General features: G+C 37.2%; 1 protein-coding gene and 1 non-coding gene across 5 annotated transcripts in view; both read right to left on the reverse strand.

Moving 5' to 3' along the window:
- Positions 1-3,005: 3,005 nt before the first annotated feature.
- LOC116149084 (small nucleolar RNA U13) lies at positions 3,006-3,109 on the reverse strand. The gene has a single exon (XR_004132695.1). It is a non-coding gene; the product is annotated as a small nucleolar RNA U13 (small nucleolar RNA).
- A 7,515-nt stretch (positions 3,110-10,624) lies between these two features.
- KLHL5 (kelch like family member 5) overlaps positions 10,625-19,271 on the reverse strand; it is a 71,095-nt gene continuing 62,448 nt past the window's right edge. For all 4 annotated transcript variants that reach the window (XM_031435900.2, XM_031435895.2, XM_010980389.3 and 1 more), the window contains 3 exons: positions 18,133-18,345; positions 16,462-16,633; positions 10,625-11,754 (listed from right to left, as the gene is read on the reverse strand). In XM_031435900.2, the coding sequence (XP_031291760.1) occupies positions 11,698-11,754; positions 16,462-16,633; positions 18,133-18,345 (442 nt within the window). In that variant the 3' untranslated portion in view covers positions 10,625-11,697. The remainder of the gene's footprint in view (positions 11,755-16,461; positions 16,634-18,132; positions 18,346-19,271) is intronic.

Here is a 19,271-nt window from a genome sequence, read left to right on the forward strand (position 1 = left end):
TATTCTGAATATACCTAAGAATATACTGTATCTGGAGACTTTGAATCTTTTGTTAAACTGGGTGTTTAGGTCTTCACTAATGAGCATGCAGGGACCAAAGCGTAGTCCTTGTCCCAAAAATAAGTGATTCAAAAACTTCTCGGCCTGTCCTCCAAGGGTAAACAATTGATTGAAGACAACTCTCTAAAAGAACAGAGGAGAAGTATGCCAAAGGAAGGGGAAGAAATTAAGGAAAATAAAAACAGAATAGGAAAGATCATAGTAGTAGGATGGAGAGATGTGAATATTATATTAAGTAGCGGCAGACTTCCAAGTTTTTTCTTGAAAACACACCATAAATATGAATTTTTATTTAAAAAAAAAAAGAGAGAGAGAGAGAGAAGATATAAAGACATTCTGAGGAACTCCGGAGGAGGGCAGGAAATTTGCTTTGTGGAAAACTGGGAGGACACTTAGAACATGGAGAACGTGTTGTCAAGCCTAAAATGGGCTTTTTTTTTTTTTTTTAAAACACCACATTACCAAATTTTGAAACAATCAAAAGTTACAGAAAGTAACTTTTTTTCTCCCTGAACTAAGTTGCCAGCATGATGGCCCATCACCCCAGAATACTTTGTATTTACTACAAAGACACTTATCTACAAAACCACAATACAACCATACAAACCAAGAAGTTAACATCGACACATGGCTATCATCTAATTCACAGAACCATAAAAATTTTGACAGTTGTCTCTATAACGTCCCTTACAGTGAAAGAATTCAATCTAGTTAATCTGCATTTAACTGTCATGTTTCTTTAGTCTTCAATCAGCTGCTCAATCTTAACTTTCATGCCTCAACATGTTTAAAAATTCCAGGCTACTCTCTGTAGAATGACTCTCAGTTTTACTTTGTCTGATATTTCCTCATGATTAGATACAGATTGTGCATCTTTGGCAGGAATGTCACAGAAGTGATGCTGTGTTCGTCTCACCCCATCTTATCATGTGATGTAAGATTTTGATTTGTCCCACTCTGATGATGTTCACTTTGATAATTTGATTAAAGCCGTATCTGCCAGACTTCTCAACTGTAAAGTTATTCTTTGCCCTTTGTAATAAATGAATATTTGGGGGGAGATATTTTAAAACTATATAAGTAACTTGTCCCATATCAAAATTTCAGTTTGTATGTTTTTTTTATATCTGTATGGGTTCTTATTTTATTCAAAGGGATATAGTTCATGACTCTATTTTATGCTTAAATTGGCTCCAGTTTGGCCAGTAGAAGCTCCTGGAAGCTGACTTCATGTTCTTTTGCTATGCCCCCAACATTCTTTGAGCACAGCCTTGTTCACTGGCACAATAATATGTTCCAGGTTCACCTTGTATTTTCCCTGCCCTATCTCTGGAACTAGCCATTTTTCCAAGGATCTTTCATTCCTTTTAGTAAAAAATGGTATTTAGAAGCCAAGGTCTGGGTACAGGGTATGGTCATTGCTATTCCCAGACTCTCTGTGGACTCAGCTAGGGAATATTTATCTATCTATCTATCTATCTATGTATCTATCTAAATCTTTCTTGAAAACTGAATTCACACTGATGTGTCCAATTCCAATTCAATACTATCAGGGTTCATTCTAGTTTGTTTGTTTGCTTGTTTGTATTTATAACTCCCTTCTCCAACAGTGAGATTCTAGTATTTCATTATCCTTAATATAATCACTAACTTGATCAACCCTCTTTAATGGTTCTGGGACCAATTCTGATGTCTGTGGGGTTTTTCCACACCACCAAGCAATTCTCCGATACCAGCTGGGTGGCCTAACAATTTAACTCAATTCTGACACTTCCTGGAAATATCATCAGATCCCAAGCGTTAAGGACTCAGTCCTACAAGACCGTTGCCCCTCCCCAACCCACCCAGACACTCCTGACACCAATCTTAAGTCCCGGTGTCACCTGTGATTCTGACCAACCAGCTATAGATTGAAGGTTTCAACAATCTCCTCCTTGGTTTCCATTAATTTGCTGGAGTTGCTCATAGAAATGTTTTACTTACTGGTTTATAATAAAAGGATATAACTCAGGAACAACCAGATGGAAGAGATGCATAGGGCAAGGTATGGAGAAAGGGTTCAGAGCTTCCATGCCCTCACCTATCACACCACTCTCCTCGAGCCTCCAACTGTTCACCAACCCGGAAGCTCTCAGAACACCATCCTTTTGGGCTTTTATAGAGGTTTTATCATATAAGCACAATTGGTTAAATCATTGACCATTAGCCATTTGCAACTAATTCAACTTCCAGCCCCTCCCCCTCCCCTGAGGTCAGGGAGGTGGGACTAATCACTAAGTTGGTTCTCCTGGCAACCAATCTCCATCCTTAGTACTTTCCAAAATTCACCTCATTAACACAACGAATTGACCTCATCTCAGGAAATTCCAAGGATTTCAGGAGCTGTGTGCTAGAAACTGGGAGGAAGATCAAATATGTTATTTCTTATTACAAATCTCAGTAACACACCCTTGTATGCAAACACTCTCTAATCCCTTCCCCCAACCCCTCTGCCCGGATGCCCACCCCTCCCTGCTGGGCTCTAACTCCTCTCTAGGCTTTTCTCGAGTCAGCCTCTCCACACACACCCCTTCCTCACTGCTCAGGCTCTGACTCTCCAATGCAGGCTGCCCCCTGTGTGGTTACGTTCCTTACCTTGCTTGGGGTCTGACACCCTACCCCAGCCCACCCCTCTCCTCGGTAGGATGACCCCTTCACCCCACTTGGACTCTAATACTTGAAGCTGGACCACCATGACTTCCCTCAGCACCACTGCAGACGCCATCCTTACCATGCTCCACCTAATGGCTTTAGATTGCATTATTAGGAAAGGAAAATGATTTTTTTAAAAAGAAATTTAAATTATTTATTGTTTTTATTTTACTAGATTAATTCTCTATTGTTTTTTACTTTCAAAAGCCATGTAAATCTTAATATTTCATCCTCTATTCTTTTTTTTTTTCTCATGTCAGATGGGTAATGTGCCAACCTTGTAACAAGGTTCGAGGGAGGCACATGTCACACAGGTGCATGAGCACCCAATCATCACGCTCATGAACTACGAACTACTATTCTTTATTTTCCCCATCTCTGTTCAGCTCTGTGATATCCCCTATAAATCATTTTTTTTTCCTTCCAGTACTTAGTAGCTCTTTTTTTTTCTCCCTCCCATTTCTCCAAGGAAAGGTCCATAGTCTGCTATGTCATAGTCTAAGATGGCCAGAGCCGGTTTTGTTGTTATTGTTAGTTCCTGCAGAAAAGGAAGAGAACATCACTTTGCCTCTCTCAGTTGACCTTTTGTTAGAACATGAGATTTACTTCCACGTCTCTGTTGAACTTCTGAATCTGAAGTTTAATTGAGGCTGAACAAGGGAATCAGATCATGGGAGGAGTAATAAATAGTACACATTAAGTTTAAAATTTGAGACACAGCTTAAATTTAGGGTTGTTTACCATTTACTCCAAAGGCAGGAGATTCCTCATGTCAGGGGACTTCCCACCTGGGATCCTCCAAGCTGCTTCTAGGGAACTTGGGAGGCAAGGGGAATTAACCCAAAGATGATAGTCATGCTGCTTTCTGTGCTTCAGTAATAAAGCCCCTTGTCTCTGATCCAGGAATTTTGTGTCTTCTGCCAGCATCCATGAAACATTATCAGGCTAAGTTACTAATTTGCAAATAGGCAGAATCAAATCCCAGACCTTAATAACCAATCCTTCATGAGTCCAATCCTTTATTAAAGCACATGATTCTTTATATCAGCACTTCCCTGTTCAAATGATTATGTGGTGTCTGTCTCCTGACTGGACCCTGACTAATATATCATAGCTACAGAAGCATCTTCCTCATATCCTTAGAATTTTGAAGCATTTGTCTCTCTTAAAATATACTAAACTTCTCATAATTGATTTATGACTTTCTACTAATGCCTCTTCTTCTCATTTCCGTCCATTACTGCTCTACTCAGCATCCTTGCTCTTCACTCTATGAACAACAACAATCCTTCTCTGTACCCAGGACACTGAATATGCCATCCTTACAAAACGCCCTTCTTTTGTCCTCTCACCACAGAAAGGTACTTAGTAAGGTGTGTGTGTGTGTGTGTGTGTGTGTGTGTGTGTGTGTGTATGTGTAGGGTATACAGGACTACCCAGCCTGTTCCTACTCATTAAAAGTAAAAACTTAACAGGTAGCACAGATGTGATGAGGGCACTATCACAATATCTGATTTTGGCATCAAATATGTATCATCCTATGTAATCGAGACAGCTAAAATTCACCTCCATGTGGCAATCCTGCAAAGATTTTTTTTAAAGGCTCTAAGGTCATACATGTCTGGTTGGTTTTTTAATTTTGCTCTATTATTTACTAGCTAGTTTCGACATCGTTAAGTGGGAATAATCATATCTACTTCATCGGGCTATTGTAAAGATGAAATGTATTAACATATACAAAGTGCTCAGCACACTGTCCACTACATAATCAAGGGGACTCAACCTCCCTATATTCAACAAATTACCAAGGTGGAGGCAACTGAATAAAACATGAGCTTTTAGCCCAATTTCATTCAGACGCTTCAACACCTAAGAAAGGCTCTAATTGCCCTCAGGCCCAGAGTAGACTTTCTTAGAGACTTGGTGGGGAGGCCTGACAGGCCGAGCTCAAGGCCTTGTTCCTCAGCCTTTCATCCTCGCTCTGTCTTTTTTCAATCCCTTTCTTGATGTTGGGAGTTCCACCTTGGTTTACCGTTTTCTTTGCTAGGTAATTATTTTCCTCATTTCCATCCTCAGAGGCCTCATTTCCTAGGTGATGAAGACTGCTCCTCGAGGCACAGGTTGGCAGACTTCTTCTGTAAACATCAAGAGAAAGATATGGTTTCTTTCACAACTGCTCAACTAGGTTGTCATAGCAGAAAAGCAGCAAGAGACAATATTCAAACAAACTGGCGTGTCTGTGTCCACTGAAACTTTATTTACAAAAATGAACAGCAGACAGATTCGGCCTATGGCCTGCAGTGTGCTGACCTCAGACCTGTAGTTTCTCCACCTTTACTCTTTTGACCTAGATGCTGAAGTGTAACCTTGAATTGGCTACTTTTCTCTTAATTTTGGCCTTCAAAAAGGAATGTTTCTTGGTATGGATGCACATACTCACCTGGGTTCCAGCTGGGGCTGACATGCCCGTATCTGGGGTAGAGTCCAGGCATTTAGGTATTTTAAGAGTTCTTCAAGTAATCCTAACATGACGCCATGGTTGAGAATCACTGGACTAGGTAGTTCAAGCAATGGGGGATGGATAACTTTTGTAGCATTCTGGATTCCGTCTGGGATGGAAATCCCAAGATGTTATATCTGGTGGGTACCAATGTCAAGACAGGGTCAGATGATACTCAACCTGCATTACTGACTACTGGAGCTGAAAGGGACCTAAGCAATCATCTAGTACCATCTTCACAATGACGATTTCTTATTATGAAGAATTTATATAATGCAGAGAAATTATTATAAACATTTCCTACCACCCAAATATTGGGTAAAATGCCTGTGACATTTGAAAATCTGTCATAATCTTGCTGGGAGAAGAGAAAATAGATCATTTAGTTAACATACTTTAGCTGTTTAAGTGGTCCATATGGCTGTTTAAATAAGGTCAGAGGGAAGAGCAGGGGAGGGAGTAGACGGTGGCCTGTGTGCAGACTGCATCTCTGGCCGTTATTATGACCATCTGGGGCTTCTCCATGTTATTTTAGAGTCATGCACAGATAGAAGGGTAAGTGTCATCCTTAATTTGAATAAAACAATAAATTAGCTGACACTTCCCTCGACTCCTCTGCACGTATCTGATGCTGCAGTCAGCTCACCAGGGCTGCTCCTTACTTCCTGAACATATTCTGGTTTTCCATGTCCATGCTAGTGCTTTGCACCCCTCTTCTAATTTTACCTTCACCCACCTCCATATGTGAACAAAGAAATCTCATAATGTGTTGTTGTTGTTCTGAGATTCAGAATCTGCCTGACTGTAAACCTAGGTTCCAATACCTCTGAGGTGTTTTACCTCAGGGACCTAGTCTACTTGATATTTATATTCAACAAGTAATTAGCAAGAGCCTATTACGCGAAGGTTTAACAGTAGACCACACGCTAAGTGCTGCAGGGGACACAGTAATACACCCCAGTACATGCCCTTAAGAAACTAACATTCTTTCTCCTCCTTTGTGTTATGATCTATTATCGTGTAAGAGTTTAGTCTCCCGACTGATTTGCTCAATGCCTTATTGATCAGAAAGTTTCTGAGATAAATGAATTCTCCACTGGATTAACTAACTCCCTCAGTCCTTCTCTGTAGCTCTGCTGCTGAGTTTCTGATACAGAATCAGACAGATAAGTAGGTCAGCTTTTGCTAAACTTATTTCCCAGCATTTTCTTTCTCTGAAGTTCACATGCAGTGCAGCAGCTCTTCTGTCCCTGACCCAGACAGCTCTTGAATGACAGCTTCTAACCTCATGGCTTCAGCCACCACTAAGCAAGGACTTCTTTCCTTCCACAGAATTTACCCCATCAATGTCACTTTTGAACTGCCCAGTTTACCATGTATTTCAGATTTATAAAGATGCATAACTTTAAGGAAAACTATTTTTAAAATTTAGTTGATTCTATTTTTTAATTTCAAGTAGAATGTTTACTTTTTTTTAGAAGTGACAATAGAATTTTCTGAGAATTTATTCAGAAAAATAAAATAAACAGTCAATAGTTTTGAAACATAGTATACTCATGGTAACTTTAATACCCTGAGCATGCTACCATTTAGCACAATCAAATGGTCACTGAGTCACTGTGTGCCTTCCCAGCTTACCTTAGTTATTTTAAAGGCACAAACATTATACTAGTATTAGTCACTCACTAATATAAAGCTACTTTAAAACACATCAATTAAATATAATTTTTTTTTAATCCAAAAGAAATCTCATCAAATGAAACCAACCAGCCTGGGCAGAGACCTAGGGCACTGAATATGGTTCCCAAGCTTCCCTGGCTTCCCTCTCTAGATGCACCTCATTAGCCCAAAGGAAATAATTACCCAGGGCTGGGGGAAAATAGGGTGGCGGTAAAGTCTGGTCACGATGCTGATACCTACATCAATCAATACCGCACATCTTTAAGCAATTCACGAGATACCAGAGTCGCTGAGGCCCCGGAGAAGATAAAAAATAAACATCATACTTTCTCAGTCCTTAGTCGTAAGGACAGAGTCTCTGATGGGGGAGTCTCCCATCAGACGGTGCAGTCTTATAAAGATAAAGGTATCTGAGATCCAGAGGGAGGAAATGCCAAAACTAGGCTTTAACTTCTCATGGCATTTGATTTTTGTTTTACTCCAATTGAAAAAGTAAAATAGAATGAAAATATTCCATGGGAATTTATAATCTAGTTCATAGTAAAATTATATATCATTTTACTGAATGTTTGTTCCTGAGTAAGAATTAAGATATTATCGACAATTTCAAACATTATACAGAGTTTATGAAAAGATACTGGTCTTGACTTTCAACAAACATTTATGGAATGCCAGTTGTGTACCAAGCATTGGGGAAGAGCTGCCAATCAAACTTTCCCCTTAGGTTTGTCATTGTTTCTCACTCTCTTCTTAGACCAGAATTAAAATCTAAAGAGCCTTTCTGTCAGATTTTTAAAACATCTGTTTACTTGCAAATTACACTTTTAAAAATTCTCCTTGGAATGTATATAAATGCAGAGTTTTACTCCTAGTTATATATATTGCTATGACATTTAAATAACAATTTGTAATGTACCTAGTAAAACTTTTTATTGTTGTAAAATATGCACTCAATTGACCATAAGTGACATTTAGTACTTTCGTCAAGTTGTGTAACCACACCATTAATTAGTTCTAGAACAGTTTCATCACCCCAGAAGGAAAACCCGTGTTCATCCCCTATTCCCTCTTCCTCGCAGACACTGGTTGTCTCTATGAATTTGACTATTTTGGGTATTTCATATAAATGGCATCATTCTAAACATAGAATTTCCCTATAAGACAGCAATTTCACCCAGGCTACATACCAAAAAAAAAAAAAAAAAAAAAGAAAAAGCCGAAAACATGTGTTCAAACAAAAACTTCCACACAAATATTCATAACAGCATTATTCGCAGTAGTCAAAAGTGGAAATAACCCAAATATCCATGAGTTGACAAATGGATAAACAAATTGTGATGTACATACATATAGCGGAACATTTTTCAGCCATAAAAATAAATGAAGTACTGATACCTGCTGCAACATGGATGAACCTTGAAAACATTAGGATTTTTAATATGTCAGATCATGTCAGCTGCTAATGGAGAGAATCTTACTTCTCCTTTTCTAATTGAGATTCCTGTTATTTTATTTTTTCTTGCCTAATTGCTCTGCCTATAACTTCTGGTATAATGTTGACTAGCGGAGTGGGCATTTTCCTGAACTTTCAGAGAAACCTTTCAATCTTTCACCATTTAGTATGTTGTAACCTGTGGGTTTTTCATGAACACCTTTTAACAGGATGAGGACATTCCATTCTCCTTCTAGTTTGCTTTTACCATGAAAAGGTGTTGATTTTTGTCACATGCTTTTTCTTATCAATTGAGATGATCATTCTGTTTCTTTTCCCCTTCATTCTGTTTTTTTTTTTTTAAATAACAAAGAGCTTTATTTTCATGGCACTGTTCTGGTTTCTTCAGGCTGAGCTCCCCACATTCTACTACATGGTATATCACATTGATTGATTTTTGTATGTTGAACTATCCCTGTATTCCTGCAGCGAATCTTAGTCTGTCATAGTATACAGTCTGTATTTGTCAACCCAAATTCTGGTTCTGTAGTTTGTTGAGAGGTTTTTGGATTATTGATTCGATCTCTTCCTTACTATAGGTCTGTTTAGATTTTTTTCTTCTTGGTAATTTTGTGTTTCTAGAAATTTGTCCATTTCATCTAGGTTATCTGCTTTGTGGCAGCAAAGTGTATTTTTGATGAATGAATTTGTTTATGGTTCATTCATCCAAAACACCATGCAATTTATCTAATATTTCATATAAAACTTTAAATATGTTTTCTTGCATTTACTTCTCTAAAGCAAAATGTATATAAAATTCTGTAAGAGATTTAGACAAAATTCCCCCTGATACTAAGGAACCAAAAATTTCTGATAAGAGTGTGACTAATAAATTTTACTTCTAAAAGGCATAAACCTCCTTTACTTTTCTTTTTATTAAAACAAATAATTTCTCACATAAAATAAAACTTCTTTTCTACCTAGAAGCAGGAGTGATAAAGGACTCCCGAGCCAGACTGTCTGCATTCAAATCCCTGCTCTGCCACTTAGTTCTTATATATAAATCTTATATAAATATATAAATCTTCTTATATATAAATCTGGGTGTTAATTCTCTTTGCCCCAGTTTCCTTATCTGTATAAAGGGGGAATAATAATAGAACTTACCTCATAAAGTTGTTATGAAGTTTAAGTGCATTAATGCATGCAAAAACCTTGGTTGCTAGTTCATAATAATCATTCAATAATTACTAGCAAGTATTATTTTTCATGTGGTGGTCATTAACTGGTGTTAAAATAAAGAGCAGCAAGACATGTCAATGGAGAAGTTAACAGCAAAAGTCAAGGCAGCAATGCTGGATGATGCATACAAGAAAGAGCAGTATTTTCCTCTAGATTTATAAGATCCCAGACTAGGAGTGGAATAAATGTTTTGGCAAATGCTCTGTCACTAGAGAAGAAGTGCTGTCTTCACTAGTATCCAGGAGAGCACATCCTACTGACTACAAAACTGCATTAGAGGGGCCCTCAAATGGGGTAGAAAATCAAAGGGACTGTTCTAATGAATCCTGTAAAGGAAAGGAAGATCCTCAGAGAAGAGAATCAGTTCCTTTACGCTGAGGTGAGTCTGGCTCCACTGAGGGTGCAGGGAACAAGCGAGTGGAGATGAGAAATGATCACAAGTAGAAGCATTTTCTTTTCAAGTCACAGGTCTAAGTCTCTAAGTCAAGAAGGGATGTACTGGTATGTTTCTGCTTTGGGAATTCTTGTTTGTTTCTTACACCTTTTCCTCTTCTCTCCCTTACCCTAAATTTGTAAATATATTCTACAGCTGATCCCTCTTTATCAGGAAAATAACTGACTTTATATCCACAGTATAATGAATATATGAAATATTAACATATTTGTCACTATCACTATTATTTTCTTAGTGGCCACATCAGTAAAATGCCCATGGAATTTGTTTTGGGACTAGAAGTACTAAATTTCTTGGTTTCAAAGGTAGAAATACTTTATGAGCATTCAAAATCAGCTAAAAAAAAGTTTGTTTTAATTCTTAAAAGAAGCAACTAAAAGAAAGGTTACCTTGATACAAAATAAAAAACACATTAACCACAATATAGTATTTTAAAAGATGGGAATTTAGTTTGTACTCACTTTATATTAAGATGTAAGTTAATGACTTATACCTTAAAAGATTTATCGTAAAATGTTACTGCCCAGTGCATTTTTTGCAAACAATAAATAATTCACTGAGAATATTAACATTCACATGTGTAATTAAGAGCTTACAAATGTACAAAACTTTGGGTAATAAACTTTAAACTTATTTTTCAAACATTCAGTAAACCCATTCCCCCCAAACTGTTTGATTACAAAGAAGCACAAAGGATTACTAACTGTGGCAAAAGGTAAGAAACAAGGCAGGGGCGCAAACACAGACTTGAGAAAAGAGGAACAGCCATACAATTCTGTCAATATCAAAAGACAAAATCAGAACATTTTTAATAATACAAAAGAAAGCAAATCCACATAATTAAATACTAATTAGGTGAAAGAACATTAGAGGGCATAGAACATGTATTTTCTCCACATAAAACTGCATATCTTAAATTTAATGCAAACACCATGTTTCAATTCCAATTTAAGAATATCATAACATGGAGTTCTTGTTGAATCTAGACGGAATGAATGTTTAAATAGATCCCAAAGATCCTATCCAGTTTTTATTTGGTCATTGTTGTTTTAACTCTTTAACGTTTTTCTTTATTCATTGGACTAAGCCAATTCTAGAAATACAATCCTCAACCAAAGCACATATATGGCAGCTATTTCTGAGAAAAATTAAATGCATAGTCTTCAGTATGTCATTAAAACAGTGGTTGTGGTTAAACAAACAAATAAAAATTACTGTAACTCATGTATGATAAAGTTACGAAGTAAAACGTTACAAGTTTTAATCCGCTGTATTAGCACTGTAATAAAAGCAGCCTAGATCATGTGAGTGAAATGTGCTTGATTATTAAGAAACGAAACTCCCAGTTAGCACTGGGTTGTGTTCAGAAGCAGTGCATTTGTCCTCATATTTTGTATCAGGAACATATGTTCACAAGCCACCAGCTGCAGTTTTGATTTACTAAGAAACGAAAATATTTAATCCTGGTTTGTCCGCTCTTTCCTCCTTTGTTTTAACATCTTCACTTAGAGATCAGGCACTTTGTGCCCAGGAATGCGGCCTTGCTAATTTACTAAAAACATACCCATTGATAGTAGAATAATTATACTAAATTCATAAAGGAAGATGATATCTTCATTTAGAAAACAAAGCACTAAGTTATAATTTTACAGTCACAACGCAAGCCCCAGCTCTTCCTAGGCACAGTGGAGCAACCTAAAAAAAACAAACAAAAAAAAACATAGGTGTTGGGTTTGTAGGTAAAAACGCTGATAATACCACACTAGTCGGTGCAACACTGAAACGGTCTGTACTTATAGGCAAAAGAGCTGCTGCCCCCACCCTGCTGCTCTATCCTCACTGCTGGCCCTGTTCCTTCTGAACAGGACCTCCCTCCTGATGCCAAAGCTTCACCAACTAAACTGGTTTGGGTATAGGACATAATTATCTAGTATTCACTTCTCTTTAAGGGTGATCTTTTTTCTTAATAGCTCTCGAATTGTTCTACATGAAACCCTATTTTGGCCAAAATGATGCACAATATGGATGTGAGGGAATGCTAAATACCTAAAGTAACTTTGTGACTACCATGGAGAAAATACCAGGTACTACCCAGAGAGGCCGGGTAACAGAAGTGCTGTTGCAGAGAGAGCACACAAATACACCGTATGCCCACGATCTGCTTCCTCTGGAGGAACCGCTAAGTTCATATTTATTGCTGACCTTCTCCACATGGCTGGAAAGTGTAAACCCACTCTACTCCTTTTTAGTGGAGGGAATGAATAATAAATACCACCCATCCAACTCCCTAGGAGTGGAAACAAACCTAGTGACTAAACTCTATGACAGTGAGAAGTGCAAGTGAAAGGGGACAAAACATAATCGTCACTTATGGATAAGGAACAATTCTTAAATCTTTGTCTTTTGAGTACTCTAGACACTGGGAAATTCACAGTGAAACTAAGTGTGGGCAAGGATACTTTTTAAAGGGCTACTTTGAACACAGTAAGAATGCACAGCAAACTATGTATCTGACCTAAGAGAATTAAAACATTAGCATTTGTTGGGGGGAGGGTATAGCTCAGTGGTAAAGCATATGCTTAGCATGCTCAAGATCTTGGGTTCAATCCCCAGTACCTCCATTAAAAAATAAACAAATAAATAAATGAAAATAAACCTAATCACCCCCACCAAATTGGCATTTGAGAACAGATGACTAATATAATGTATTAAGAAAGTTTGTTTTGTACTTATGTATATGGAGGTATGTCATAAAGTGTTTTTGTCAAATACGTGATATTAAAATGATTTCTTGGGGGAGGGTACAGCTCAAGTGGTAGAGTGTGTGCTTAGCATGCACCAGGTCCTGGGTTCAATCCTTCAATCCCCAGTACCTACACTGAAAAAGTAATTAAATAAACCTAATTACCTCCCTCTCAATAAAATAAGATAAAAATACATGAGAATAGTGCTTAAAAAGATGTTATTAAAAAAAAAGATTTCTTAATCATTTTGACACCTGCACCCTGCACCAATGAGTAGATTTTAAGAACACATCCAACTTCAATTGTAAGAGAATTCTTAGTTGTTCTTCATCTGAATCAGTTGTTTTGGTTTTGATCACTGTTATATCTCCTTGAACTAATAACCTATTTTAAAACCATATATACTTACAGTATTCTAGAAGTAATCTCTATGTCAATTAAATCAAAATGTCTGCTTGAAATTAACAGCTTTCCTCAAAACACCCAAGACACTAAAATCTCTACATTGTGAATAGTTGCTGTTGTTATGAAAACCAGCTAGAAAGTATAGTTTGGAGAATTCATTAAATACAATGCAGTCACTTCCTGATGTGGGTCAAGGCTGGTAGTGGAGTGGGTGGTGGCTTAAGACTTGGTCATCTCATTTCATTCCCTGTACAAATGTCCTCTTGTCCATTTGTTGGAACATTAAATGGAAAACATTTATTCTTCAGATACTATGGTTATAAGTTCACATTTAGGTGCTTTAAAATAGTAATAGAGATGGCTTGCAGACCAAAGAGCTATGTGGTCACATATTATTAATTCTGATACAGAGTGACTCAGCATAAAGTATTAATTATCTGTAATACCAAATCTGAAATACTGGCCAATCGACTTCCTTGTGGCTTAAATCAAATACATCTCAGAAAAAGATTCCTCTGTCTCTTTTGGGGTTCCTTTGCTGTCATTCACAACTACTTCCGCCATGGTGGGAGACTGACGGTAGGTGGCCACGTGGTTTCTAATGAAATTCCATAGTTGAAGCCCTCAAATTATGCTTTCTCAACCCTTCACTGAGTGAGCTCACTTAAGAAAGAAACAAGATCACAGTCATACAATCTAAGTCTCTTTTTCTATCCTTCTCTTCATTTTAAAACACTTTATATCCTTTATACTCATATTCTCATCTTTCTCTCCAGTCTTAGAAGGTAAGATCGTTTCCTCCAGTCTGAGGAGTACCAGCCTTTGCCCTCAATTCTGTTTCCTGTCCTACATTCAGGAAAGTGCCCTTCAATTTTGCTTTCTCCTTCTGGTCTTGAATTTCTTTCAACTCTCTTGTCCTCATCTCTATTGTGAAAAAGACCCTAGGCTCAAATCTAACTCTCCCATTTATCTACTGTGCAATATTGGGTCAGCTATTTAATCTCTCTGTCTCAGACCCCTCATGCAATATCATGGGAAAGTAATAGTATTTACCTTACAGGGTTGTTGAGAAGATTTAATAAGTTCTTTAATGACAAGTGCTTGGAATAGAGCTGGGTACATAAAATGCACTCAGTAAGTGTTAACTTTCTATCATCATTTAAAAATTGTACACCCCTCTAGCTCCCACATTTACTTTTATTCTTCTCTTTACTTTTTACACTGGGTGGTGGCTTCTGCTACTATCACATTCTCAAAGGTCCTGACAACTTCATGAATGACAAATTTTCTTCATTCTTTCTTACACTGTTGAAACCCTCTCTCCTCTCTTTAAATGCTCTATTTCATTATCTAATAAGATGCTATCTGATCTTTCCTTTGCTGTTTTCATCAGAAGCTGCATCTCTATACAAGCCAGAAAGCATATAAAGAAAGAACAGACAGGACTTGGTACCATCTCTTGAATCCATCCATATATTTAACACCTCAAGCCTTACAACAGAAGCAACCTTCTAAATGTTTTCCTTTCACCCAACCTTCATTTCCCTTGCTCCTAATCCAACTTACTCTGTCCCCAGCTGCTGACACATGGACTTTCTATTACTGCATCTCTCTCTTGGTTAAAAGTCTCCACTGGTTTCTTATTACCAACCTCTTAAGGTTGACCATCACAGACCTCCATCCTGAATCCAGCCTTCCTCTCCATAAGAACTCCAACTCTTCTCAAGCATGGAGCCTTATAACCAGCCATACTTCCTTAATATAGCCTGCGTATTTCTGCTTTAGTCACATTTTTTTTCATGTTTTCTCATACAAACTTCCCCTTTCCTTTTACTTTTTTGAATTGGATTGACTCATTAAGGCTTAAATTAAATCCCACTTCTTCTCAATGAAACCTTCTCAACACCCGTTTTCTTTCTTCTCTTTGATTTCCTATGCGCTCACTGCCTGTACCACGGGGCACTTCATACCAGCTGCTGCACAGGGTGGATCCTCCCCTTAAACGTGCAGCTCTCACCTAAGCAGTTAAGTTCTATGACAGCAGGAATTCTCCTAAGTTTTGTTTTCTTGACAGCAGTTACTGTTGCTCCTTGTATATAGGAAAACCTTGGCTCAATTAAACATTTCAGTGTCTTCTGTATACTAGATACTAAACTGGGTGCCAGAGGTACAAGATTCATGGTTCTGTTCTTGGTGATGATGGAAACAAAGATCTCAAAAGATCTTTCTTAGAAGTGCTAGGCATTGCCCAGACATAGACAGAATTCTTCCTGTTAATAAGCTTGCTGATCAAGTTTCTCACCTGTTAATGTAATTTAGGATTCCCATCTTTAATTAGGTTATGACCAGACATTTGATCTGCTCCCATATATCAGTGGTATGAGTATGTAAAAATTATTGTTCATTTTTTTGTGACTACCATCTTTGTTTCTTATTTTCCACAATCTCCCCTCCCTTAGTTATACAGCCTTCCTGTGGTCCTATCAGCTCTATCAGTGCTAGAACATCTCATCAATTCTCAGCAAGCAAACGGTGGCAGCTAATAATAATAATGATAATAATCATCATTCTAAATGAAGTAAGCCAGAAAGAAAGAAAAATACCATATATCACTCATATGTGGAATCTTAAAAAAAAAAAAAAGAAAAAAGAGGACAGTAATGAACTCATTTACAAAGCAGAAACAGATTTGCAGACATAGTAAACAATTTTATGGTTACTGGGGAAAAGAGGGTGAGAAGGGACAAATTTGGGAGATTAAGATTTGCAAAAGTTAACCACTATATATTAAAATAGATAAAAACCACATTTCTTCTGTATAGCACAGGGAATACATTCAATATCTTTTAATAACCTTTAATGAAAAAGAATATGAAAGTGAATATGTGTTATGTGTGTGTGTGTGTGTGTGTGTGTGTGTGTGTATGCATGACTGGGGCATGATGCTGCACACCAGAAACTGACACACTGTAACTGACTATACCTCAATAAAAAGAAAAAAAAAAAAAAGAAAAACAAACAAGTAATTTCTCTGAGTATTAACTTAGACTTTAGAACTACCTCTGTTCTGGATTTTAACTATACTATAAAATTAAACATTCCCTCTGTTTTCTTATATTTAATTAAGAGATGATTTTACTATATTTCTGCTATATATTTTGATATTGGACATAATTGAGAGATCTGTTTTACCAACAGAATTGTTTTAACAAAAACAGAGTAAGTGTCATGATGGAAAAATGAAAGGCCATACCTGGGTCCACTCATTTGTCTGGGGATCATAAGCTTCCACTGTATTAAGGTAAGTCTGTCCATCATACCCTCCGACAGCATATAACTTATCACCAAGTAAACACACCCCCACAGCATCTCTGCTGATGCTCATAGATGCCACTGCAGTCCACATATCTGTTTTGGGATCATATCTGAAAGAAAATTTTAGAACTGGAACTGACATTGTTCCCACAATGTTTGACATAAAAATAGTTTTGTCCTTTAATCCTATCTTATGTCTTACTATCTGCTATATAAAGTACATTTGAACATAGTTTTAGAGAAAAATATCAATATTCTCCTGAAAACTTTAACTTATAATTTTGCATATGCATAACACTTAAACTAGTAAAAAGAGCTAATGTAAATGTTTACAACTGCTTTAAGGTTTTAGGTTGCCTACCAAAAATTTGAGGAAACCATTATATGAAGCTCCAGCTAAGATGACTTACAGTCTCAAACATTGTAACTCTCCATTTTTGGAGTTTCCTATTCATTTCATGAAGTATGTTAAGTAGAACTGCCCAGAATTGTCTGTCTAAGAGCAGAAACATCATGCTAAGATGATCTATATTGCTTCCAATACTTCTTGTATCAGTGAACAACTTTTCACTGGGTGCAGCCTGCATTTTATGGCACAAGGTATTTAAAGACTTCCATATTTTTTTTCCTGGATTATAACAGGTAACAAGCATAGTCTGAATTATTTTCTCCTGAACACAGGTGAAATGCATGTGTAACTTCCCCGCTTTTTCAAAAACCACCAACCAACTCTACTTATCATTTCATAGAAAGTACCTGTTGTCATCAGCAAACCTTCATTTCACTTCTTGTTCGGTCATTTATAATTTATTAAATAATATAACACACACATTCATTAACTTCCCACTGCTCTTTAGAGTCCAAAATCCTTAGTAAGGCTGAAAGACTCTACATGGTCTGCCCCTACCTCCTCTCACTCCTTTCCTGCCACTCTCTCCATCACTCTGTTCTCTAGTGACAGTGGCCGCCATCCACTTGACTGAATGAAGCATTCCTTTTCCTCTGGAGTGTTCACACATGCTCCTATTGACTCTACCTCTTAAATCCCTTCAGCTCTCTCCATTCCATTAAACACAGCAGATGGGAGCCTGAACCGCTGTCCAGAGCTTCCAGTGACATCAGGCTCTTTACCTGGCCCTATATTTGAGTTTTGAACAAGGATGACTTGTTCAAGTTTTTAAGCCTTATTAGCCCTTCATTTTGTTATTTCATGTTACCTCACTTTATATAAAAATATGTCAGAAGTGTCCCTCTCCTTTTCACTTTTTATTTGGCCTCTAGCTCCTAATTCATTTGCTGTGAAATTCATCAAACTCCTTTCCTTATTAGGTACAATGTCCAGTACAAAATAGGTACACAATAAGTGTTTGTCATATGATTCGATTAATAAATTCTATAAGCAATTCTAAAGTTTGAGAGAAGACTCTGAACAGGCTGCTGGAGACAGACCGAGAGACGGCCTGAGCAGACAGAAAGCACGATGTTTACAAAGCTCCTCAGGAACCACCTTGCCCATGGTGGCTGCTCAACAAAGAATACCAGTTTGTGTGGAAGTGGCAGAGGCTTATATTTGTCTTTTTATTCCTAGTTTTCCTTCACAGGAATTTACCTCTCCACGCAGTCTGAGAGTCTGGAAGTCAAGTTGGACGTGGGAGCATCATGGCCTCCGATAGCATACAGCAGTCCATTCCAGGTCGTGACACCTACTCCCCCTCGCCTTTTTGACATTTGTGCACAGAGTGTCCACTTATTAGTATGAGGATCAAAACATTCTACTGACTTGAGACAAGAACTTCCATCACGACCACCAACTGCATAAAGTCTGTAAAAAAGAACAAACAGAATGATAACTAAGAGACAGTGCTTTTGTTATGCTTAAGACAGAGGTTATTATGGTATTTAACTGGATTTAAGATGACGTCAGTTAGAAGATACACTGTCAATTTATGTGACATTAAGAAAGGTGTGTCACCAATTAAGCAGCACATGTATATATCATATATTATTCTGTACAGACATAAAAAAGATAACAAACTCACATGAAAGCAATGACAACTTTTTCACAGCTGCCATCTGTTTCACATGCTACCATTGACTGTAAAATGCATCGCAATTTTAGAGATGTTAAAATGAGTCTTAGAATAGATAAAATATGGTGTATAAATATACCATGGCATTTCTTAAATAGCTAAGATAGGACTTGGCGATAAAGGAAAGAAACTAACCTTCTTTGAGCACTTACCACAGGCGAGGCACTTTACATGCATTAATTTAATCATTACAATGACGCTATGACAAACCATTTATATCCCTGTTTCACAGGTGAAGAAACTGGGGCTCGTGGAGATTAAGAGGCTTGCACATGGTCACACAGTAAGAAGCAGAAGAAGGATAAGAGTTATATTAATGTACAGTTGTACAGTCAACTGTCCTCTGGGATATACTTGTAACAGTAAAATATGAGAATAAAACTATAGACTGAAATGTATTGATCTCCTAGGCAATGTTTAGGACATTAACACACTATATTATCTAAAATAAATATGTAAGTCAATTTTTGTAAATCAATTTTAATTCATTCTCAATCAATATACTGCACTAATTTAAAAGTCTTTTTATTCTGAGCTTAAAATATACATAAAATATTTAAAATATCTGAACATCTGAATATTTTTTATTAAGCATAAAAATCTTATATTTGCTGCTTACTTGGGAAGCTCTTTGTAGATATTTTTTCTATCAGTTTTT

This window comes from Camelus dromedarius, chromosome 1 (assembly GCF_036321535.1).
Source record: "Camelus dromedarius isolate mCamDro1 chromosome 1, mCamDro1.pat, whole genome shotgun sequence".
Lineage (NCBI taxonomy): Eukaryota > Metazoa > Chordata > Mammalia > Artiodactyla > Camelidae > Camelus > Camelus dromedarius.